This window comes from Podarcis filfolensis, assembly GCF_964270895.1.
Source record: "Podarcis filfolensis genome assembly, chromosome: 2".
In the NCBI taxonomy this organism is placed as follows: Eukaryota; Metazoa; Chordata; class Lepidosauria; order Squamata; family Lacertidae; genus Podarcis; species Podarcis filfolensis.
Genome location: NC_139605.1, coordinates 73490344 through 73508327, shown reverse-complemented (window position 1 = coordinate 73508327; position 17984 = coordinate 73490344). Strand labels below are relative to the sequence as shown.

The 17984-nt window shown below is 42.6% G+C and overlaps 1 protein-coding gene across 8 annotated transcripts in view; it reads right to left on the bottom strand.

Annotated features, from left to right (window-relative positions):
- The window catches only part of NEURL1B (neuralized E3 ubiquitin protein ligase 1B), a 188588-nt gene that overhangs the window by 6539 nt on the left and 164065 nt on the right, over positions 1-17984 (bottom strand). For 5 of the 8 annotated variants that reach the window (XR_014543047.1, XR_014543048.1, XR_014543049.1 and 2 more), the window contains exons 2-4: positions 6579-7139; positions 2200-2907; positions 490-615 (exon numbers count right to left, since the gene is read on the bottom strand). Coding sequence is in view for 3 of the 8 variants with exons in the window: in XM_083594094.1 (XP_083450220.1) it covers positions 490-615; positions 2200-2907; positions 6579-7139 (1395 nt within the window). In the remaining 5 variants the exon portion in view is untranslated. Of the gene's footprint in view, positions 1-489; positions 616-2199; positions 2908-6578; positions 7140-17259; positions 17299-17984 lie in introns of all 8 variants that reach the window. The other 3 variants (XR_014543045.1, XR_014543046.1, XM_083594095.1) reach the window with 1 other exon arrangement.

Genomic DNA, 17984 nt, shown 5'->3' with positions numbered 1-17984 from the left:
GGTGTGACAGGTTTGTAAAGTAGCTTTAGTTTCTCTAGGCTTCACAGAATTGTAGAGTTAGAAGGGACCATGAGCATCATCTAGTCCAACCCCCTGCAGGGCTGGAATATTTTGCCCTATGTGGGGCTCAAACGCACAACCCTGAGTTTAATAGTCCCATGCTTTACCGACTGAGCCATCCCTCAGGAAGATAGAACAGATATTTCCTACAGACAGCAACAGGTGTCACCACATTTGTTACTCTCAGGGTTTCCATCTGCTTGCATTAAAGTCTAACACAACCTCAACAGCAGCTTTAGGAAATCTGGACGCTCCTCTGTCACGAGAAGAAAGAGGAAGTTCGGCACACACTGTGCAAATTGCAACATGCCTCATTCAGGCAAAGCAAGACTCAACTTGTAAGGTCTGGCTCATAACTTTTGGGCAGGGTGAAATGTGTGTATTCAAACAACAAGAGTGCAGGAGGCACAAAGCGAAAGGGTCCCTTACCTAGGGATGACTCAGAAGCGGAAGAAGACCTGTTCACACTGAAAGCCATATCTGAGTCACTGTCATATTGGGAGCCTCCAGGGGATCCTGAGGGAGAGACTGTCACAGGGCTGGACTGCACAGTGCCTGAAAATACAAAAGAACAGGTTCCGTCAGCTTGAGGGGTGGGGCAGGAATCTCTCAGGCATGCAGTGCGGAACTGAGTCTACCCTGGGACAACACCATCCATTTCATCTTCACAACAGACTTACTGTGTAATTGGGAACTTGGTATTTTGTAATACTTATTAGCAGGTTGATTTGTTTAAAGAAAATGAGCTTCCTCTGGTTCCAAGCTTGCCTTAACTGCCTCGTTAAAGCTCACTCTATTCCCACCCAATTCAGATAGGGGCAAAAATCTGACTGGCAAGATCCAACCAGGAGGTTGAAGACCAGTGGTGGAGAATGTCTAGAACATGGGCCCATGAGACTGTTTTGACCAAGCCACACCCACCTGCCCTACACCTGACATCATACATGTGGGGTATGTGGTTTGGTCCAAAGCAGGGTTTGCAGGCATCACCAGTCTGAAGAAAAGGAAAAGAGGTCCTGTGAATTCCACTTACAAAGGACCTTGTAAACAGGAACTTAGGACCCCAAGAAAGATGTCAAGTTACTAAAATACAGCCTACCCCCACCTAGCCAAAAGGGTGCAGCCAACTGAGAGTGATGCCTTCGAAGTGGAACTTCCCTGCTCAGAAGTGGTACATGTATCCAGACCAGAAGCTGAGAACAAAGTGAGAGTGGAATGTAGCCATAATCCTCATGCCCTGCTTGGCTGCTTTTTGGCAAGAGAATGCTGGAGCAGAGGAATCTTGGGCTGATTGTGCAAGGCAATTCTGATGTTCTGAATTATGGAACTACAATCAGCCCTGTTTCAAAGCAATGCTAGTTTTCAGCCAGGAATATAAAACTCAAGTAGTGATCAGACCTCTATATTGGCAAAACGGCCCATAAACTGGTATGTGACCAAAAAGGGGCCTGGTGGTGGTACAAGAGGGCAGTCTGCATCTTTGCCACTGTGCTAGGGCCACTGAAGCTGCTTACAGCACATTGATCAATACACCAGGGCCTACCTGAGTGTTCTAGTCAGATGTGATCGAGATCCCTCTCTGCTCCATCACATGGATCACATAGGCTTGTAGAAACAGTATACAGTGGTACATCTAGTTACGAACTTAATTCGTTCCGCAAATCCGTTCTTAACCTGAAACTGTTCTTAAGTAGAGGTGTGCTTTCGCTAATGGGGCCTCTTACTGCCGCTGGCACACAATTTCCATTCTCATCCTGGGGCAAAGTTCTCAACTCAAGGTAACTCTTGCAGGTTAGCGGAGTTTGTAACCTGAAGCGTTTGTAACCTGAGGTGTTTGTAACTCGAGGTACCACTGTAGAATAGTATGCACATTTACTAGCTTTATGAAAAAGTACATGCAAGTTGCCAGACAAGCGGCAGAGACATCTGTTTTTGACCATCTCCCCAAATATAAGATCATGCTTCAGCAATGCCAATGCAAGGCACAGCTGGTGGCAACAAGGGTTTAGTTGGCCTATAAAATGCCACAGAGAGAGGCAACAGCCCACTGAAGCCAGAGAGAATGTAATGCCGCTCCAAAGCTGCAAAGAAATCTCAGCGTTACACTACACTACACCCATATTTTTGAGCTGCACTTACCTAATATTTTGAGTTGATTGATTACACCATGGATCGTGAAAAATACCCACAGTGACTGCGAGGTATCAACGCACATCAGCATCCCACGGTTGATCCCGTTTATTCCATGGTGCACTTCTCCATTTGGCAAGACCACAAAGCTGAGGATGTCCCCATTGTTGAGGACTGGGAAACCTCGGCAAACCACCCAGTATTCCTTGCGATCCAGAAGGAAGTCTGGATCCGCTGGGAGCTCATTTGTTCGTAAAGTACCAGGATCACAAGAAGTGATGCCAAACGTGAGGGCTCCATAGTACGGCAGCCCCAGGTGTCCAACTTCCACAAAGAGGCTTTCGCCAATGTGCAAAGGCCGGTCGGAAAACACCAAAGTCCTATTGCTCTCTTGCCAGTTGGTGCAGGCAGACATCCGGTCCTGAGAAAAGTTAATGTCGGGCCCACGAGTAGGGTGGAAACGCAGATCTGTATCGAGAAAGGCAGGCACCACTTGGGCAAGCTGCCGCCTGCTTGGACAGCAAGGGATGGTGTGATTATCTGTCGGCAGCGCAGGCATACGGCTCAAGTTCAGATTAGCAATTTTGGCCACCACCTGGTTGTTCTCCAGTTCGTTGTTGTTGAAGTTGGCTGAGTCGTGGCTGCTCTGTGGAAGGCAAGTGCTGAGTCGTGCGTTGCTGAGACGGGTGGAGGTCATCGTCTCGGCAAACATGCTGTCTGTGAGGCAATGACAAGGAAAAGCTGTATTAGAGGCAAGCTGAAAATGGCAGCCTACCCTGGCTTGATCGTTGCTTTCTGGCCACTCCTTCATCATACTTAAAACATCAAATATGATACTTTTCCTAATCCAATTGTGTTTCCAATTAAAGTGGGCAAAAGGAACATAAAGAAAAATATCTGGAAACACAGAATTTTCAAGGCAGTTAGGAATTCTTCCGTCAAACAAAGCTCCAACCAGTATTTGCTATTCTACGGGAGCACTGTCCAATGGAACACCATACTACAAGCGGGTTGCCCGATGCAGGGGCCTCTATTCCTTTCAGACTTGTATTTGGTGCTCACAAAAAGAGACCTGTTTCTGTTCACTGCCTCACTCAATTGCAGAAAAGCAGATTCTGCAAACTACACTACCTACTTGAGAGAATAAATATTCCTTCCTCGTCTCATCTCTCTCATACCTCCACACCCCCACCCCGTCCTTGCCAATTTAATTCATGTAAGAGAGACTGGAAAGAGAATGCATTTAATCACTTTAGACCATTAATAATAAATTGTGTGTAATGTACTTGCATGCTAAAATAGCAGTAGTGACCTTTAAAAAAATGTTTCAAAGCACACTACAGACTATTTGTTACTGACAGGCTACGTGAACAAGCGACAAACTCTCTCCCAGCACAACATCCCATCTGATAGCGCCCAATGTAAACAAAAAAAAAACAAAAAACCCACAAACATTTCTAGCCCCAAAGCATAAAACTAGAAACACATCACTCCATATGAACCATTCCCCTGTATAGTTATTGAGAGTTGATAATGAGAAAAAGAATGCATATGAGGAAAGCAAAGGGCAAGATACTTCGGCAAATTTTGATTTAGGACATTCAGATTTCTAAAAGGAAGAATCATCCTAAGATTATTTTCCCAAAGTCTTAGATCTATAATCTGGGGGCCACTACCTGGACTCATGCTGAAATCATGGCATGACTTGTGGATGGCAGCTTAAGGCTGCAGTACTGTGCATGCTTGCTTAGGAATAAAACACACTGAATTAAGTGGGATTTACTTCTGGGAAAACGTACACAGGTTTACACTGTTAAACTTGATTTTAAGTTACACATGACTCTGCTGCATTTGCATGCATTTTAGCCTCCTTAAAAGTGGAAATGTATTGAAAATTTATCTGAAGGGCTTAAAGTTGACTATCAATGCAATATATGGAAAAATCAAACGTATAAAACAGCTTTCAATTTTGATTAGCCACATAGCTTTTCTTGACAGAAGGAATCTGGGAGGGGGTGTTAAAGTAAAGCCTGTCTTCCTCCTCAGGATCCCAGGTAGCCAGTTCAATATTTCAAAGGAGTGGCTTTCTCTAAGTGCTTAAGTCATAAAAGCTTCACATCTACAATGTTAAGAGTTGATATAATGAATTTGTACATAGTGCATCCTGCTTTGTGAAGCATCTACAGTTCTATATTTGGGACACCCTCTGTTCCCGTCTTCCAGCCACTCCCCAATTACTGACGCTACAAAAGTGATCCAACTTGGCCCTCACTTTCTCTTACATTTCTACCTGTAAAATGGTAATAATAGTGAACTGTAAAATGCTAATAATAGTGATCTATTTCATATGGATGCTCTGAAGGGAAAGAGGCGGCCAAGCACTTTTGAAGGCTCTGATCAAAATTCAGCAAGAGTTAAGTGCTGTTATGCTCATTTATTTTAATGGGCTTTTGGCACACAGTCCAAATTAATTGACTGTGGCCAACAAGTGCTATAGCACATTGTAAACTATAGTTTTACAGACCACAGGGGGAGAGAGAAATGGCCTGGTTTCTACCTGCTGCCTCCACTGACAAGCTAGCCATTGTATAATTCACTTCATAGGAGCTGTGCCCCTTCAACTCTACCCAGGGTCATAATGCAGGATCTAACACACCACGGACCATAGCTTTCTGACAAGGCTTAGTAGGGCACAGTGAAAATGTAAAGACAATTTTCAGAATCACGCTAGGTCTTGGTATGGCATAAATACCCACTTATGCAAGGCACAGAATCAATTTCAATAGCCTTTTGGCAAGGCACTTAACTATTCCTAGGTGATTGTTTAATTTTAAGCTGAAAAAGTGTCCCTTGTTTGGGGTGCAAAAGGACATGGAAAGGGGGCTTAAGAATTTGGGGAGGTGGGGAGAGGTTGTGGTCGTGGTTTTCAAAATTTTAAGCACCCCAATTTAAACCGTGCCTACTTAAGAATGATTTGAACTATTTTCCATTAATGCATTATGTCATTATTGCTGAAGCTATGTTATCTTTAACAATCATGTCCACAATTAAGATGACAGGAATGCCAAATCTGTCCTTTGAAGTCAACTGTAGAGCTGGAGATATGTGCAGTAAACCAATACCAGAAAGGGGGAAGGGGGTTGTGACAGCTTTATTCAGATAACCCCGGAGTACACCAGACACATGTATTAGTGCTCATGTTCTGAGAACACTGGAAGCAGCAGATTACATCACAGGCAGCATCCAAGATCCCTAGTGCTTGTAAACACATACTATCAGGCTTGTCTATAAGGACAAAAATAAGTCCACAATCATGGCTCATTGAGCTGTACTTCTAGGTACGCCAACTGAAGCCAAGCTATCACCTGAACTCTACAGGACAAGGGGATAAATCAAGAGCGAGGAATCTCTTGCCTGGACGGAATAGATTCAAGAAGAGGAAAAACCCAATGCTTTGGAAAAGCTTCCAAACTCTTGGAAAGAGAATTACGACATTGCTGCCCTCGCTGGAGTCCTCTGATAAGCAGAGAAGCTGGCGTTTCTCTTGTGTCAAGGTGCTGTGCTTTCTAAAAAACCCCGATAGGGCAGGAATGCCACATGAGAGGCTCTAAGTGGCCATCGCAGGAGATAATGGTCATAAAGCCTGAGCTGGAGAGGGAGGATGAGTCATGGCACTGCATGGTACACACAGCTGGCAATTTGTGGAGCCAATGCAAGGGGAAGAGGCCTCATGTCATTGGATTGGTCTCCTTGGTTGTGGGGCTCACAGATCCAAAAGTTAAAAGCTATCGCACACCAAGGGCACCAGTGCAACAAACACACCTGCAGTTTTATCAAGCGAGCTTATGCAATAGGAACAGGCTACCAATATAAATACTATGGGCAGTTTCTGGCGTTGGTTTTAAATTTCTGAAGTGTTGGCATATTAATTTAGGCAACTGTAATTGGAGAAAAAATATCTGTTGCCAGCTTATCTGCCCCATGGTGCAATCCAATTTAACCACGATGGAGCAGAACGTCCGCCTGAAGATTTCACATTTTCACCATTGCTTATTTCATTTATTTATTACATTTACATTCCACCTTTCCTCCAAGAGCTCATGGTGGCACACCTGGTTCTGTCCTTCTCAGTTATTACCCTCACAGCAAGCCTGTGAGGTAGGCTTGGCAGAGGGACCGTGAGCTTCATACCTAGGTAGGGATTTGAACCCGAGTCCCAGTAACAGTGACTGGATGAAAATGAAAATGCAAGCTTAGTATCTGGGCTTTACACTTTACAACATAAACACCGCTACCAACCTCACACAGCTTGTTCTGAGAGAAGGGAGACATGACAAAAGGGTCTATACAGAAGGAGATTATTTTTTTAACAGACCATATACACCTACCTAGTATTTGCACTTCATGTGTGATTCCATAGACATCTATCAGTGCCCAGAGAGGCCCGGAGACTTTGACGCCACAGTGAAACAGAATTGGCTCTTCATCATTAACGCTATAGAAAACTCTTCCATGGCGGTCGACCCAGAACGCCAAGATGTTGTCTCTTAGTGCAAACCTCTCTGGCAGGGCTTTGGCCCAGAAGCCTGGCCGTGTCACCAGGTCTGGGCAGGCGTATTTTGGTATGTCGTCTGCGCTCATCTGCGATGGATCGTGAGTGGTGAAGCCAAAGCGCAGGGCCCCGCTCCACCCGTGGTGCACAGACACCAGCTTGAGACGCACTTTCTCGTAGAGGTGGATGGGCCGGTTGGTGAAAGTGACGCCGTTGCAGAAACTGTTCCTCCGAGTGGCTTTGCGGGAATGGGCATCCAGGCGTATGTTTTTTCCTTTGGCCTGGAAATGGAATCGCGGAGGTTCAGTAATGGTGAGGACAGACCGCCTCTCATGGCTACTGTTAGGCAGTGTGTAATAAGGCCTGTGGGATACAGAGCGAGCCTGTTGACTGGTGTCTGCAAATAATAAAAAAAACAGGAAGAAGAGACATTGTTAGGAATTTGCTAATTTAGGTTGCAATGCTAAGAAAACTGCTGCCCCCCCCCAGCTACTGATATGTGCAGATTCTAGGCTAGATTTTAACAGACTAATCAGATACAAACACACTCCTTATTTGGACAAAGTTCCTCTGCTCCCTGTTATTGTAATCCTAGTAAGAATGACATTTTTCCAGTGGAGAAAAAATCTGTCTCTCAGCCAGTGTTCAGCTGGAACTAGTTTTTAAATGAATACATTGCTAGACACAACTGACACCTCAATAAACACACACAAAAAAAACCTTAGCACACTAGGTTGAGGTGGGGAGATCCAAACTGCAGTAGTCACACTGCTACATTTGGGGCCAAAAGAGGAACTGACTAGACAATTTCATTGCTGACATAAACAGATTTGCTCAACAACTGCTTCTGTAATTTAAAACATGGGTAGGCAAAGTAAGGTCCAGGAGCCAGAGCCGGCCCAATTGCCATCTAAATCCAGCCCATGGACGGTCTGGGAATCAGCCTGTTTTTACATAAGTAGAATGTGTCCTTTTATTTAAAATGCCTCTCTGGGTTATTTGTGGGGCGTAGGAATTCATTCATTATTATTTTTTTCAAAATATAGTCGGGCCCCCCACAAGGTCTCCTGAAAAAGTTTGCTGACCCCTGATCTAAAACTTGGGGCAATTGTTAAGTAGGCATCCCAGAAGACAGAGAAAGCAGCCAGTCTGGAGCCCTGTACCCCAGGCAGCCTATGTGTGCTACGTGAGAGCAGAGAGGAAGACTGACATAAAGAGAAGCTGCCGATATGTGGTAATATTACTTGCTGCCACCCTTCTGCCTCTACTTGGTCCCCAATACATGTCCTGTTGGAAGTGACTTGAAGCAACAGTGCCTTCCTCTACGCATGAACTCAGAAGCAGACAGGTAGATTGTATGTTTGAAACAATGACGGCATATCAACAAAAGGAGGTGGCAGATTTATCTTAGTGGCACTGAACACCTCTAAGATGACCTGCCCATCATTTAAAAAGAGAAAGTGAGTCACCAAGTTAGTAACTAATCTGCAATCAACTGTTGGACCACCCCAGGCAACCAAGCATTTAACCATCCCTAAAAGGCCCCTGGTTCTGAGCTCTAAGTGCTATCTTTGGCCTGCTTAGTATCCACAACATGCTTTGTAGCTCTAAGAACTAGTTTTCAATTGTATGTTGCTTCAAATGTTGGCTGCTGATGGCTTAAATTCTGAAAATCCATTTGGGGCATCATAATTGTGTTTTAGCATAAGCAGCATGCATTTTCCCTTATCCAATCTTTATTACACTGAACTACAAGATAAAATAGGGCCGTCAGAAACCCCCAAAGCTAAATGAAGCAGCCCTAGGGCGGAGGTGGGGGGAATTGGCTCCTAATGAAACTGTTTTTGTAAGTCTGTCCTATGACTTCCCCTTATGGCAGGAACAGTGTCATGGCAAATATTCAGTAATCATTTCCCTTATTTTTAATGAACGACACACACACAAAATAGCTCAGTGAGACAAGATTAAAGCTTCCACCCTAATAAACCCCAAACACAAATGTCAAAACAGTTTTATTGTAATTGCAAGTAGCCACATGCCGAAATATTAACATAGCTGGAAAACAAAACTGCACTAAGGTCCTGCTTGGCACTTTATACTTGGGAGGAATAGGGATTTGTTTAAATATATTTTAAAATACCTCCACAGCAGGAGCTTCAATATTTTTGAATTGATATTGTGCAAGTGACAATTGTTTCAAATAATGGCAACACCTCTCCTTAAAAACAAACAACACATTCCTAACATTTGTGACTTACTTCTTTTACTTAACAGTAATTAAAATGCATACCAAAAAGTATTAGCTGACCTCAGCAGCCACACACTAAACAGCCCAGAAGAACTCTACTTCACAATTGATTCCTGCCAATTCTCTCCCATTATTTCCCTCCCAACAGCCAGACAGGCTCTTTTGATTGTATAAAAGTGCATTCAGAAAAAGCCCAGTCAGGTGTTGCACTCCTAAGCCACGTCCACACCATACATTTAAAGCATTATGATACCGCTTTAAACAGTCATGGCTTCCTCCAAATAATCCTGGGAATTCACAGAGCTGCCATTTTCCAGAGTGGTTAAACAATCAATCCCTCTTCACAAGAACTCTAGGTATTGTAGCTCTCTGTGGGGAAGAGGGGTCTCCTAACAAACTACAGCTCCCAGAATTCTTCGGAGGCCAAGGCTGTTCGAAGTGTATCATAGTGCTTTAAATGTGTGGTATGAATGCAGCCTAATAGTTGCAGATTCTGAAAGCATTTCACAGGGTCTCTCCGTCTCTACAGACCTTTCTATGGAAGGAGCTCAAGAATGCAATCCAACCCATTCCAGCCTGCAGACACATCCCACTGTGTTAAGTGGTGTTTATGTACAAGTAAACATGCACAGGACAGGGCAGCAAGACAGGCATCCTGTCAGTTTTGGTGAGATTTTTTTTTTTTACCTCCCCCTTAGGACTGCCCTGCTTCCCTGCTTTTTATCTGCAGAAATCAGCAGATGGAGGTTTTTATGGTGTGGAGCTAAGCATTCTCACCTCCCAATGTCTGCAGTACAAGCTTGCAAAGGGTTTAGAAAACGTGCCAGTATAATAATGATGATAAAGGAACAAAGCTGGCAACAATACCTCTTGAATGATATCTTTAGCAGGCCAAATCCTTAGCAGGAGCAGTGCCTCTCAGGAGGTTATACAAGCCTGTTTGTAATGTAAACATCCTGCCAAAGGATGACAGATATGTTTTAAGAAAAATTTTCCAAAAGGAGAGAACCAAGATGACTAGCAAATCTAAATAAATAACTGGGAGGGAAGTACTTGCACTTCCCAAGTGAACCACATGGGCCATGAATCTCTGGTGCAAGAGATTCAGCTGGAAGAACTGAGAGCCTAGCAACTTGCTGAAGGTGAAAATATAGTGTTTCTGGCCAGAGCGTCCTGGGAGCATCACTTCTGTTACAGTAACACCTAAGTACGTGGCAGCCATGAAGAGGTGGGAAACATAAGGCGTTTCAGGAGTTACATGGAAGAGCACATGCAAACAAGTTTATCTTTATATGAGAACTAGAAACAGAAACAGAACTCTTTAAGATATTTCTTTTCATTACACTTATCTTAAGAATGGAGAGATACGGGAAAGAATGGAGAGGCACATAATAGCGGTACACATAATAAATAGCGAGTTATAGATAGGCCCAACGGGGTAAATGTTCTCAGGCATTCAGGGCAGCGTTGTTTACACCAATAGCGGAAGCTTTATCGCCACCTTCAATAAGAGCACGATAAGGCCAGAGAACAGAATCAAAGACCGCCAGGCACAAATGCATTAAGGCCTGTGACACATACACTTTTGTGATTAAGCGGCAAACTGCTCCCACTTATCACTATTGGCCTATACAATACACTGTACAACTTGCCTTGTGAACGGGAAAACTCTCCATCTACTTATAGTCAGTACAATAGGGCAGTTTCTGCACAATCTGATCCAGATATATTGGCACTGACTGCCAAGAAAACCATTCTTAGTATCTGCTTATTGAGTTTTTAATGGGTGTCCCTTTCTCTAAAATAGTCATTGTTTCATTCATCTTAGTTGACTAAGTATATAGATGGCAACGGCCACAGTCAGAGCATAATTAAACTGCCTTGTCCAGGAATGGCTGCCATAAGGAGTGGCGGAGAGAGGGATATTTCAATAAATACAGCAAGCCCACAACATAGGTGCATTTAACTTTTGCACATTCAGCTTTATGTGCGGGCAAAATAAATAAATAAAAATTAAAAGGGTGGAGAAAGGGTGTGAGGTTCTGGGGGAAATGACTTTGGCAATCCCACTTACCATTGAGCTCAATAGATTTTGACTATGCATAATTTGGCTTTAGGCACAATCCGCCGGAAGATAACCCCTGCATAAGCTGCCTGCTTACTGTACATCCTGTTGTACAGCAAGAAACTGTTTCACTATCTTCAAACACATTCTTCAGCACACCTTCACATAGTTTATGATCTTAAGGTATAAAAAGTGTGTGTGTGCGCACGCGCACACATACACACACAGACACACACATACACACGCATCTACATTTTGTATAATCCCTATCCCATTCCTTGAATGTACAAGCAGAGAAGAATATCAAGCCAAGAAATTAGATAGATAGATAGATAGATAGATAGATAGATAGATAGATAGATAGATATAGATAGATAGATATACCGTATTTTTCGCCCTATAGGACGCACTTTTTCCCCTCCAAAAATGAAGGGGAAATGTGTGTGCGTCCTATGGGGTGAATGCAGACTTTTGCTGAAGCCTGGAGAGTGAGAGGCGTTGGTGCGCACCGACCCCTCTTGCTCTCCACGCTTCAGGAAGCTATCCGCAAGCCTTGCGCGCCTGGCGGGAGGTCCCGCCAGGCGCGCGAGGCTTGGGGCGGCAGCCTGCAGCCCGAAGCACGGGGCGTCCTCCGGAGGATGCCCCATGCTTCAGGGAGGTGTGCGCAAGCCTTGCGCGCCTGGCGGGAGGTCCCGCCGAGCACGCAAGGCTTGGGGTGGCAGCCTGTTCTGGGGGCTGGGGTCGGAGGAAGCTCTGGCTTCCCCTGCCCCAGCCCCGCGGCTGGGGGGGGGAATAAATTTTTTTTATTCATTTCCCCCCCCAAAAAAAACGAGGTGCGTCCTATGGGCCAGTGCGCCTTATAGGGCGAAAAATACGGTAGGTAGGTAGGTAGGTAGGTAGGTAGATAGATAGATGATAGAAATTTTATTATGCATTGGATAAATCCAAAGAATTTTAAGAGGTTGATGAGTAATGTCAAAAGATGGAAAAGCAGTTGTATAGCCAAAATGTTACCATCATTCCAAGCTGATGAACAGGAAGTTTAGGCCAGGGGTTATTTAAAAAACAAAACAAACAGGAAAGCATGTTGCGATTATACAATAGGGAATTATCCTGAAGGAAATGAATGGGTCATGTTATCCTTTACTAGAACGGACACCTGTCAGTTACCCTTTTAAAACATACAGCACTTTTTCTTTAGCAGGATTGGGACAATGAAAGAGCACTGTAAATATAGTTGCCCCATAGCGAGCATCATTTTTGACAAGATATTTTGCAAGCGTAAAACCAGCATCTTCCACAAGAGATGCAGAGGAAAGAGTGGCAAAAGCATTTTCCATGCACCAGACATCAACCTAGTCTGACAACACATTCTCATTCCAGTGGGTGCCTCATTCGCTACCATTCTGAAGTCCACAGCAAAGGATAGCTTCAACTGGTACATAAGTAATCATATCCTATTTCCAGATACTTCTGATCACGAAAGTGTTTTGGACAGTGTATGGGGAAATATCTAAAGCATTTCAATAACCAGCCTTGTCAATCTGTGAGTGGTGGACCAATGGCGTACATGTACACCCCAAAATGACAGTGGTAAAATATTGTCATAAATTGCCATATGATAAGTGAGCATGTTATTGGCTGTAACTACCTCAACTATTTTACGTTGATTGGTCAAACTGTGATGCGGCTGGTAGAAATAGAGAATGTGAGATTGAAGAAGCAGCTCGTGGGAAATGAAAGAATATGGACTATTCAAAATGGAATACAAGATGTCTCAGCTCACATAATCTCACCATCCTGAGGTTTGAGAAAGTGGTGGCAGGGGCAGCTGTATTGGTAACCAGCAACACATCTGTTGCAGTGATTATATTTTTAGCTTTTTTCAAAAGACTAGTTTGCAAACAATCCAAATCATTCCCCACTGATACTTCAGCCCCTCACACAGTTTAAATCACACTTATTTATGTATCTTTTAATTAAATTTAGTGATTTAATCCAGACACATGAGGATTTGGAGAAACCTGACTGGAATGGAATTGGGGCCCACAGTGTATCCCTCACTGCTAGTTTTAGAAAAGCTCTTAGCTGCCAATCTCATGGGGATTTCAGTTGATTTAAAAAAAAAAACTATAATACATCCTTAAATCATGGGCTTGGTATTCTTTTCAACATGCATTTTTTTAAATAAAAAACCCCAACACCAGTTATTTCTGGTATTGTTTGGCTTTGTAAATGGAAGGACACACAAACCCTTTTCTTTAATGTACATTGTACTAACCTCACTGAAGCCTTTAAAATTCCATTTTAGAACAAAACTCTTATTGTGAACAATACTTAAACCAACAAAGATTCCCCAAGACACACACAAACACACTACAGTTTGCATCATCTTGTACAAAGCATTATATATTCTGTGTCTTTCTTCTCAGCCACACATATCAGCATTACAACCACACAGTGTTCATCTCTTGAACACTCCGGCGGCTTAAATTATTTGGTGTCTCTGGAGGGTAATGGCAATGATCCAAACTGGAGAAAATGCTGAAATTAAAAGACATGTTTATACAGGACACACTTCTCCTAAAACGTGCACTGGAAGAACGAAAGACTATTTGGCTTCAATGACTCATATGGCTGAAAAGGCCAGAAGATAACCTAGCCCAGTGACTTACATCAAGGCAGTCCTGCTACCTAACAACTCATCTTGAATTGACCTACATAATGCAGACTATAACATCTCACAAGCAGAGGGCAGCAGAGAGGAGAACCGCTCAAAATGCCCACAGAACAGATAGTACCAGACAATAAAAGAACCACACACTACAGGAAAATGTGGTGGTGGTGGTTTTCAGTACCACTATCTGAGACAAACAGATTTTTAATCTAGGAGAAAACTTCCCAAATTCAAATATGACATTATGTGAGACTTAAGCCAAGAAGAAAACCATCCACAGACTCTCCCCAAAAGTCATTTTAAACAGGGACACTACATCCAACCTCTTTCAAGATGTAGGAGGACTTAGTACCTCCAAAGAAATGGGGATGGGGGAGAACCCAACTATATTGAATGTAGAAAATATTTTTTTCTTTCACCACAGTGAGTCCACAAGAATAGAGGCACCAGATTAAACAATCTTAAAACACAATTAAAAATCAAAACATGTTTTTTTTTAAAGTTATAGCTTTGTCCAAGGCCACAGTAATACTTTCCCTAAGCCAACAGAGCCATAACCTAAATCCTAATCAGCTAATGGCCACTTAAAGCCCTGAGGCAGGCCACCTGGTTTCATTTGCACAGATGGAAAGCAGGAGCAATTGTACTAAAATCTCTAAAGGACATGAGACAAGTACGCCAGAGAGCCATAGCAACAAGTCTCAGAGCTTGCTCTCACAAATCAATTATTGCTTAATGCTTTTTCATTCAACTTTGTCCTCACCTGGGCATTTAAAAATTGTGTTTCAAGAGGAAACCCATAGTCCCTTTGTGAATATGCTGTGAAGGTTTTAATAAAGTCAGAGTGAGAAGTTATAATGAGTAAGGTTATCATTACAGAGCTATTCTGAAAAACAGTGTTGTCAACAGTATCTCCTGCAATGGTCCCCTCTTCCCTGTGACACAAACATCACCACATTAGTATTTTGTCCCATGCACGATGCACCTGCATGAACCTTTGAAGTGCAGGTGAGAGTTTCTGGCCAATCTAAACAAGAAGAATTGAGAACTGAAGGCTCCCACTTTTGGTAGCAAGCAACTGCTCTAGTTTAAACTCAGAAACGCAAACCTGTGAAGATAAGCCCTTAATGATTTAGTATCAGAAACACAGAAAGGTAAAACAAAAACAAACAAAAACCCTCTTAACATTGGAGACAGTGTTAGGGCAAACAGTATATGTGTAGATAAGCACTACTTAAAATGTGTTACAAAGCTGCTCCTAATTGTTCATTCTTATCCCACAACAAAGATGCAACTGTGGAAAAGGGCAATGTAGCAAAATTCCAGACACAGGAAATGCTATGCTATGATTATTCAGAGCAAAATAAGTTAGTAGCTCACAGCTTGGAGCAGCACATCCCTTGCCTCTGAAAGCACAGCCCTTTTATAGGATGAAACCCAAGATACCTGATGACGAATCAGAATTTGTCCCAACTCTGGGTTGCTGGAATCTAGCAGACATCAAAACAATGGAGGACTAAAGATAAAGGGGAACGAATTGGGTTGTTGAAAAGATGGTGTTCAAGGCATTTAAGATGGGCCTAAAGGGAATGATACATTATTGCAAAAAAAATGTTTATTCCTTCTCCTATTGTGTTCAGGGAGATGTTTTAGACGCTGCACTTCAGCCCTGTCTAGTCACAATACATCAGTAGGTGTACATGTCCCAGTTGCGAAGACGCAAAGAAAAGGAAGAGATCTTGATATTGGATGCATTACAAAAGCTTCAGCTTTCACACTTTTAAAAGGCCAGTTTTCAGCCCATAGCTATGAAGACAGACTTCCAAGTGTGGAGCTTGTATGCTCTAAATATTCAGAGAGAATGAACACACAAACTTAGCTGAAACTTTTTCTAAGATGGAATAATAGTTCCTTAAATCATCCAAATTTAAAAATGTCATTAAAAATGCAGAACAACAACAAATATGTTTTACTTACTTAATTCTTATCTGGGAAACAAGGGATAGAACCTGTCATTATTTTATGTACACTCAACTGTATGGATGTTACTGACACGGGGGGGGGGGGAAGAGGGGGAGAGAGAGAGAGAGAGAGAGAGAGAGACCTTTCAATGAATGCATCCTATAAGTAACCATTTTATTTTGAGATCCTATTGTTCAAATGATGTGAATCCATTGTGAGAGCTGGGTGGTGGCTGAATTTTTGACCGACCTCCTCCCTATCCAAAAAGCTCTAAAACACTTCAAAAGGACTTCTGAATAGGAAATAGACTAGGCAGTGTTAGAACAGCCACAGATTCAAATGCAAGCATTTCCTCTGTGTGTGCTGCTGCTGCTTCTAAAAGAGAAAGACTTCAACTGTCCAATATAGCAAACAGGGAACAGTTTTGTTTTTGCATTTTGAACCCTGATCTATACAGTATTACAGTACGTGAAATGTATGGTTTAGTTGTTTTGAGGGGGCAAGGGATGTCTTTAATCAGACAAGCCACTATATTTTTCTCATAGCCAGCTGTCTGGAAGGAAGGATCCCTAGAAGAAAAAGCAGAGTTTCATTACCAAATGAGTATGAACTACATTCCCAGAGAAAGTGAATTCCATACAATCTAGGCCAAGGAACAAAGTGGGGGGCGGGGGTAGGAAATGAAACTTTACAAACAGCATAAAGTTCACAGAAACTGCACCAAAATTCCTATTACACACAATCTTTCTGCTATTCCCATCCTACAACAACTCGTTACTGTCACTTGAAAAACATGTAATTAGGACTAATATTGTTACTAAATCATTATCAATCTGGCATGGAAAGACAAAGGAGCCCATTTCCTTCTTGTAGATTCATCTCACAGCTACTTTAGAATAGCTGAAACAGTAAACTGTGTTGTTTCCAGAGAAAATTTCATGACTTTAGCTTGTGACTTGATCCCCACCCCCACCCCGAAGAGCAACTTAATCATCTATCCCATGACATATCCTTAGTGCAATGGATCTTTGAGCAGGGCAGTTTCTCTAAAAATAAAATGACTACATTCTCTGAAATGCGAGCGCTTCTACAAAGCCAGAGTTCAGCCACATCATTAAAAAGCTGCACACAATAGAACTGTTACCTTGAAAGGGAAAATAACCGCAAGGCCATGTCATCCTGGTTAACTGAGCATCCTTTAGCCATGATAGTGTCACAAGACAAACCACAAAAAAGAATGAAAAGCCGATTCATTGAGCTAGTCTCAAAGGCCCCTCATGTTTGCTAACAAAAATTCATAATGAGGCAAGCCTTCTTTCAACAATGAGTGATAAAAATCCTCACTAAATTAGAGGCAATGGTAGAGATAAAATATTCCATGATATTCATTTCTGCTCCCCACCCACCTCAAGTAATGCAGATTATTTATAATAAAATGAGTATTTTCAGATGTCTAAGATACAGTCTTGGCAGTGTCCATTCTCAAGGGCTTACATAGGGCTGTTTCAGGCATAATGCTATACCACAGTTTACTGCTACATGAAAAAACAAAAGCAAGACTTAACCTTGTATATTTCTCCTTTCCTTCTGCTCCTCTGGTGCAGCTGCAATGAGATTTGATAATTTCTGTTTTAAATTTAAAAAGAATAATTTCTGTTTTTAACCATGAATTATAATTAATTTAAACCTTAAACCAGCCTCTCCCAACCTGGGGCCCTCTAGATGTTTTAGACTACAAGTTCCATCAGTCTGTGACGTAATTCTTGATAAGGGACGGTAACAATCCCTCCCCACCCATTGCCCATATCAGAGAAAAAGAATGTGGGGGTGAGATGCAAGTCTAAGACAACACCGCGTTCATGAGCACCAGGGGGTTCCTTTCTGCACCAGACTTATCAAAATAATGAATTCAGGGGCTCGTCCGCCAGCTCTGCTTTGTACCCCGTTACCTGGGCAAGTTACTTGTCCTTCATTATTAACCATGATCCCACAGCAGCCATTTTGTGGTGGTGCCTACAAGAGGTTTTGTGCTGCTTTCTCCCACAAATTATCAGATGTGTGCACGAATTCAAAAAAGCTATCACCCCCTGCTCTACAAAGCTTTTGGAGTCTATCAAACAAAATTGACACTGCAGTAGAGAATAGCTCTAACTTCTGAGGAACAGAATATTAGAAACGCAAAGCACAGAGGCTGGCTCATCTGCCACTCACTTAAGCAAGTAATACTTTTCTATAAATAATTTGAATAAAAAACTGCTTGTCCTTAGCATTTGTTGGTTCCTATTGTTTC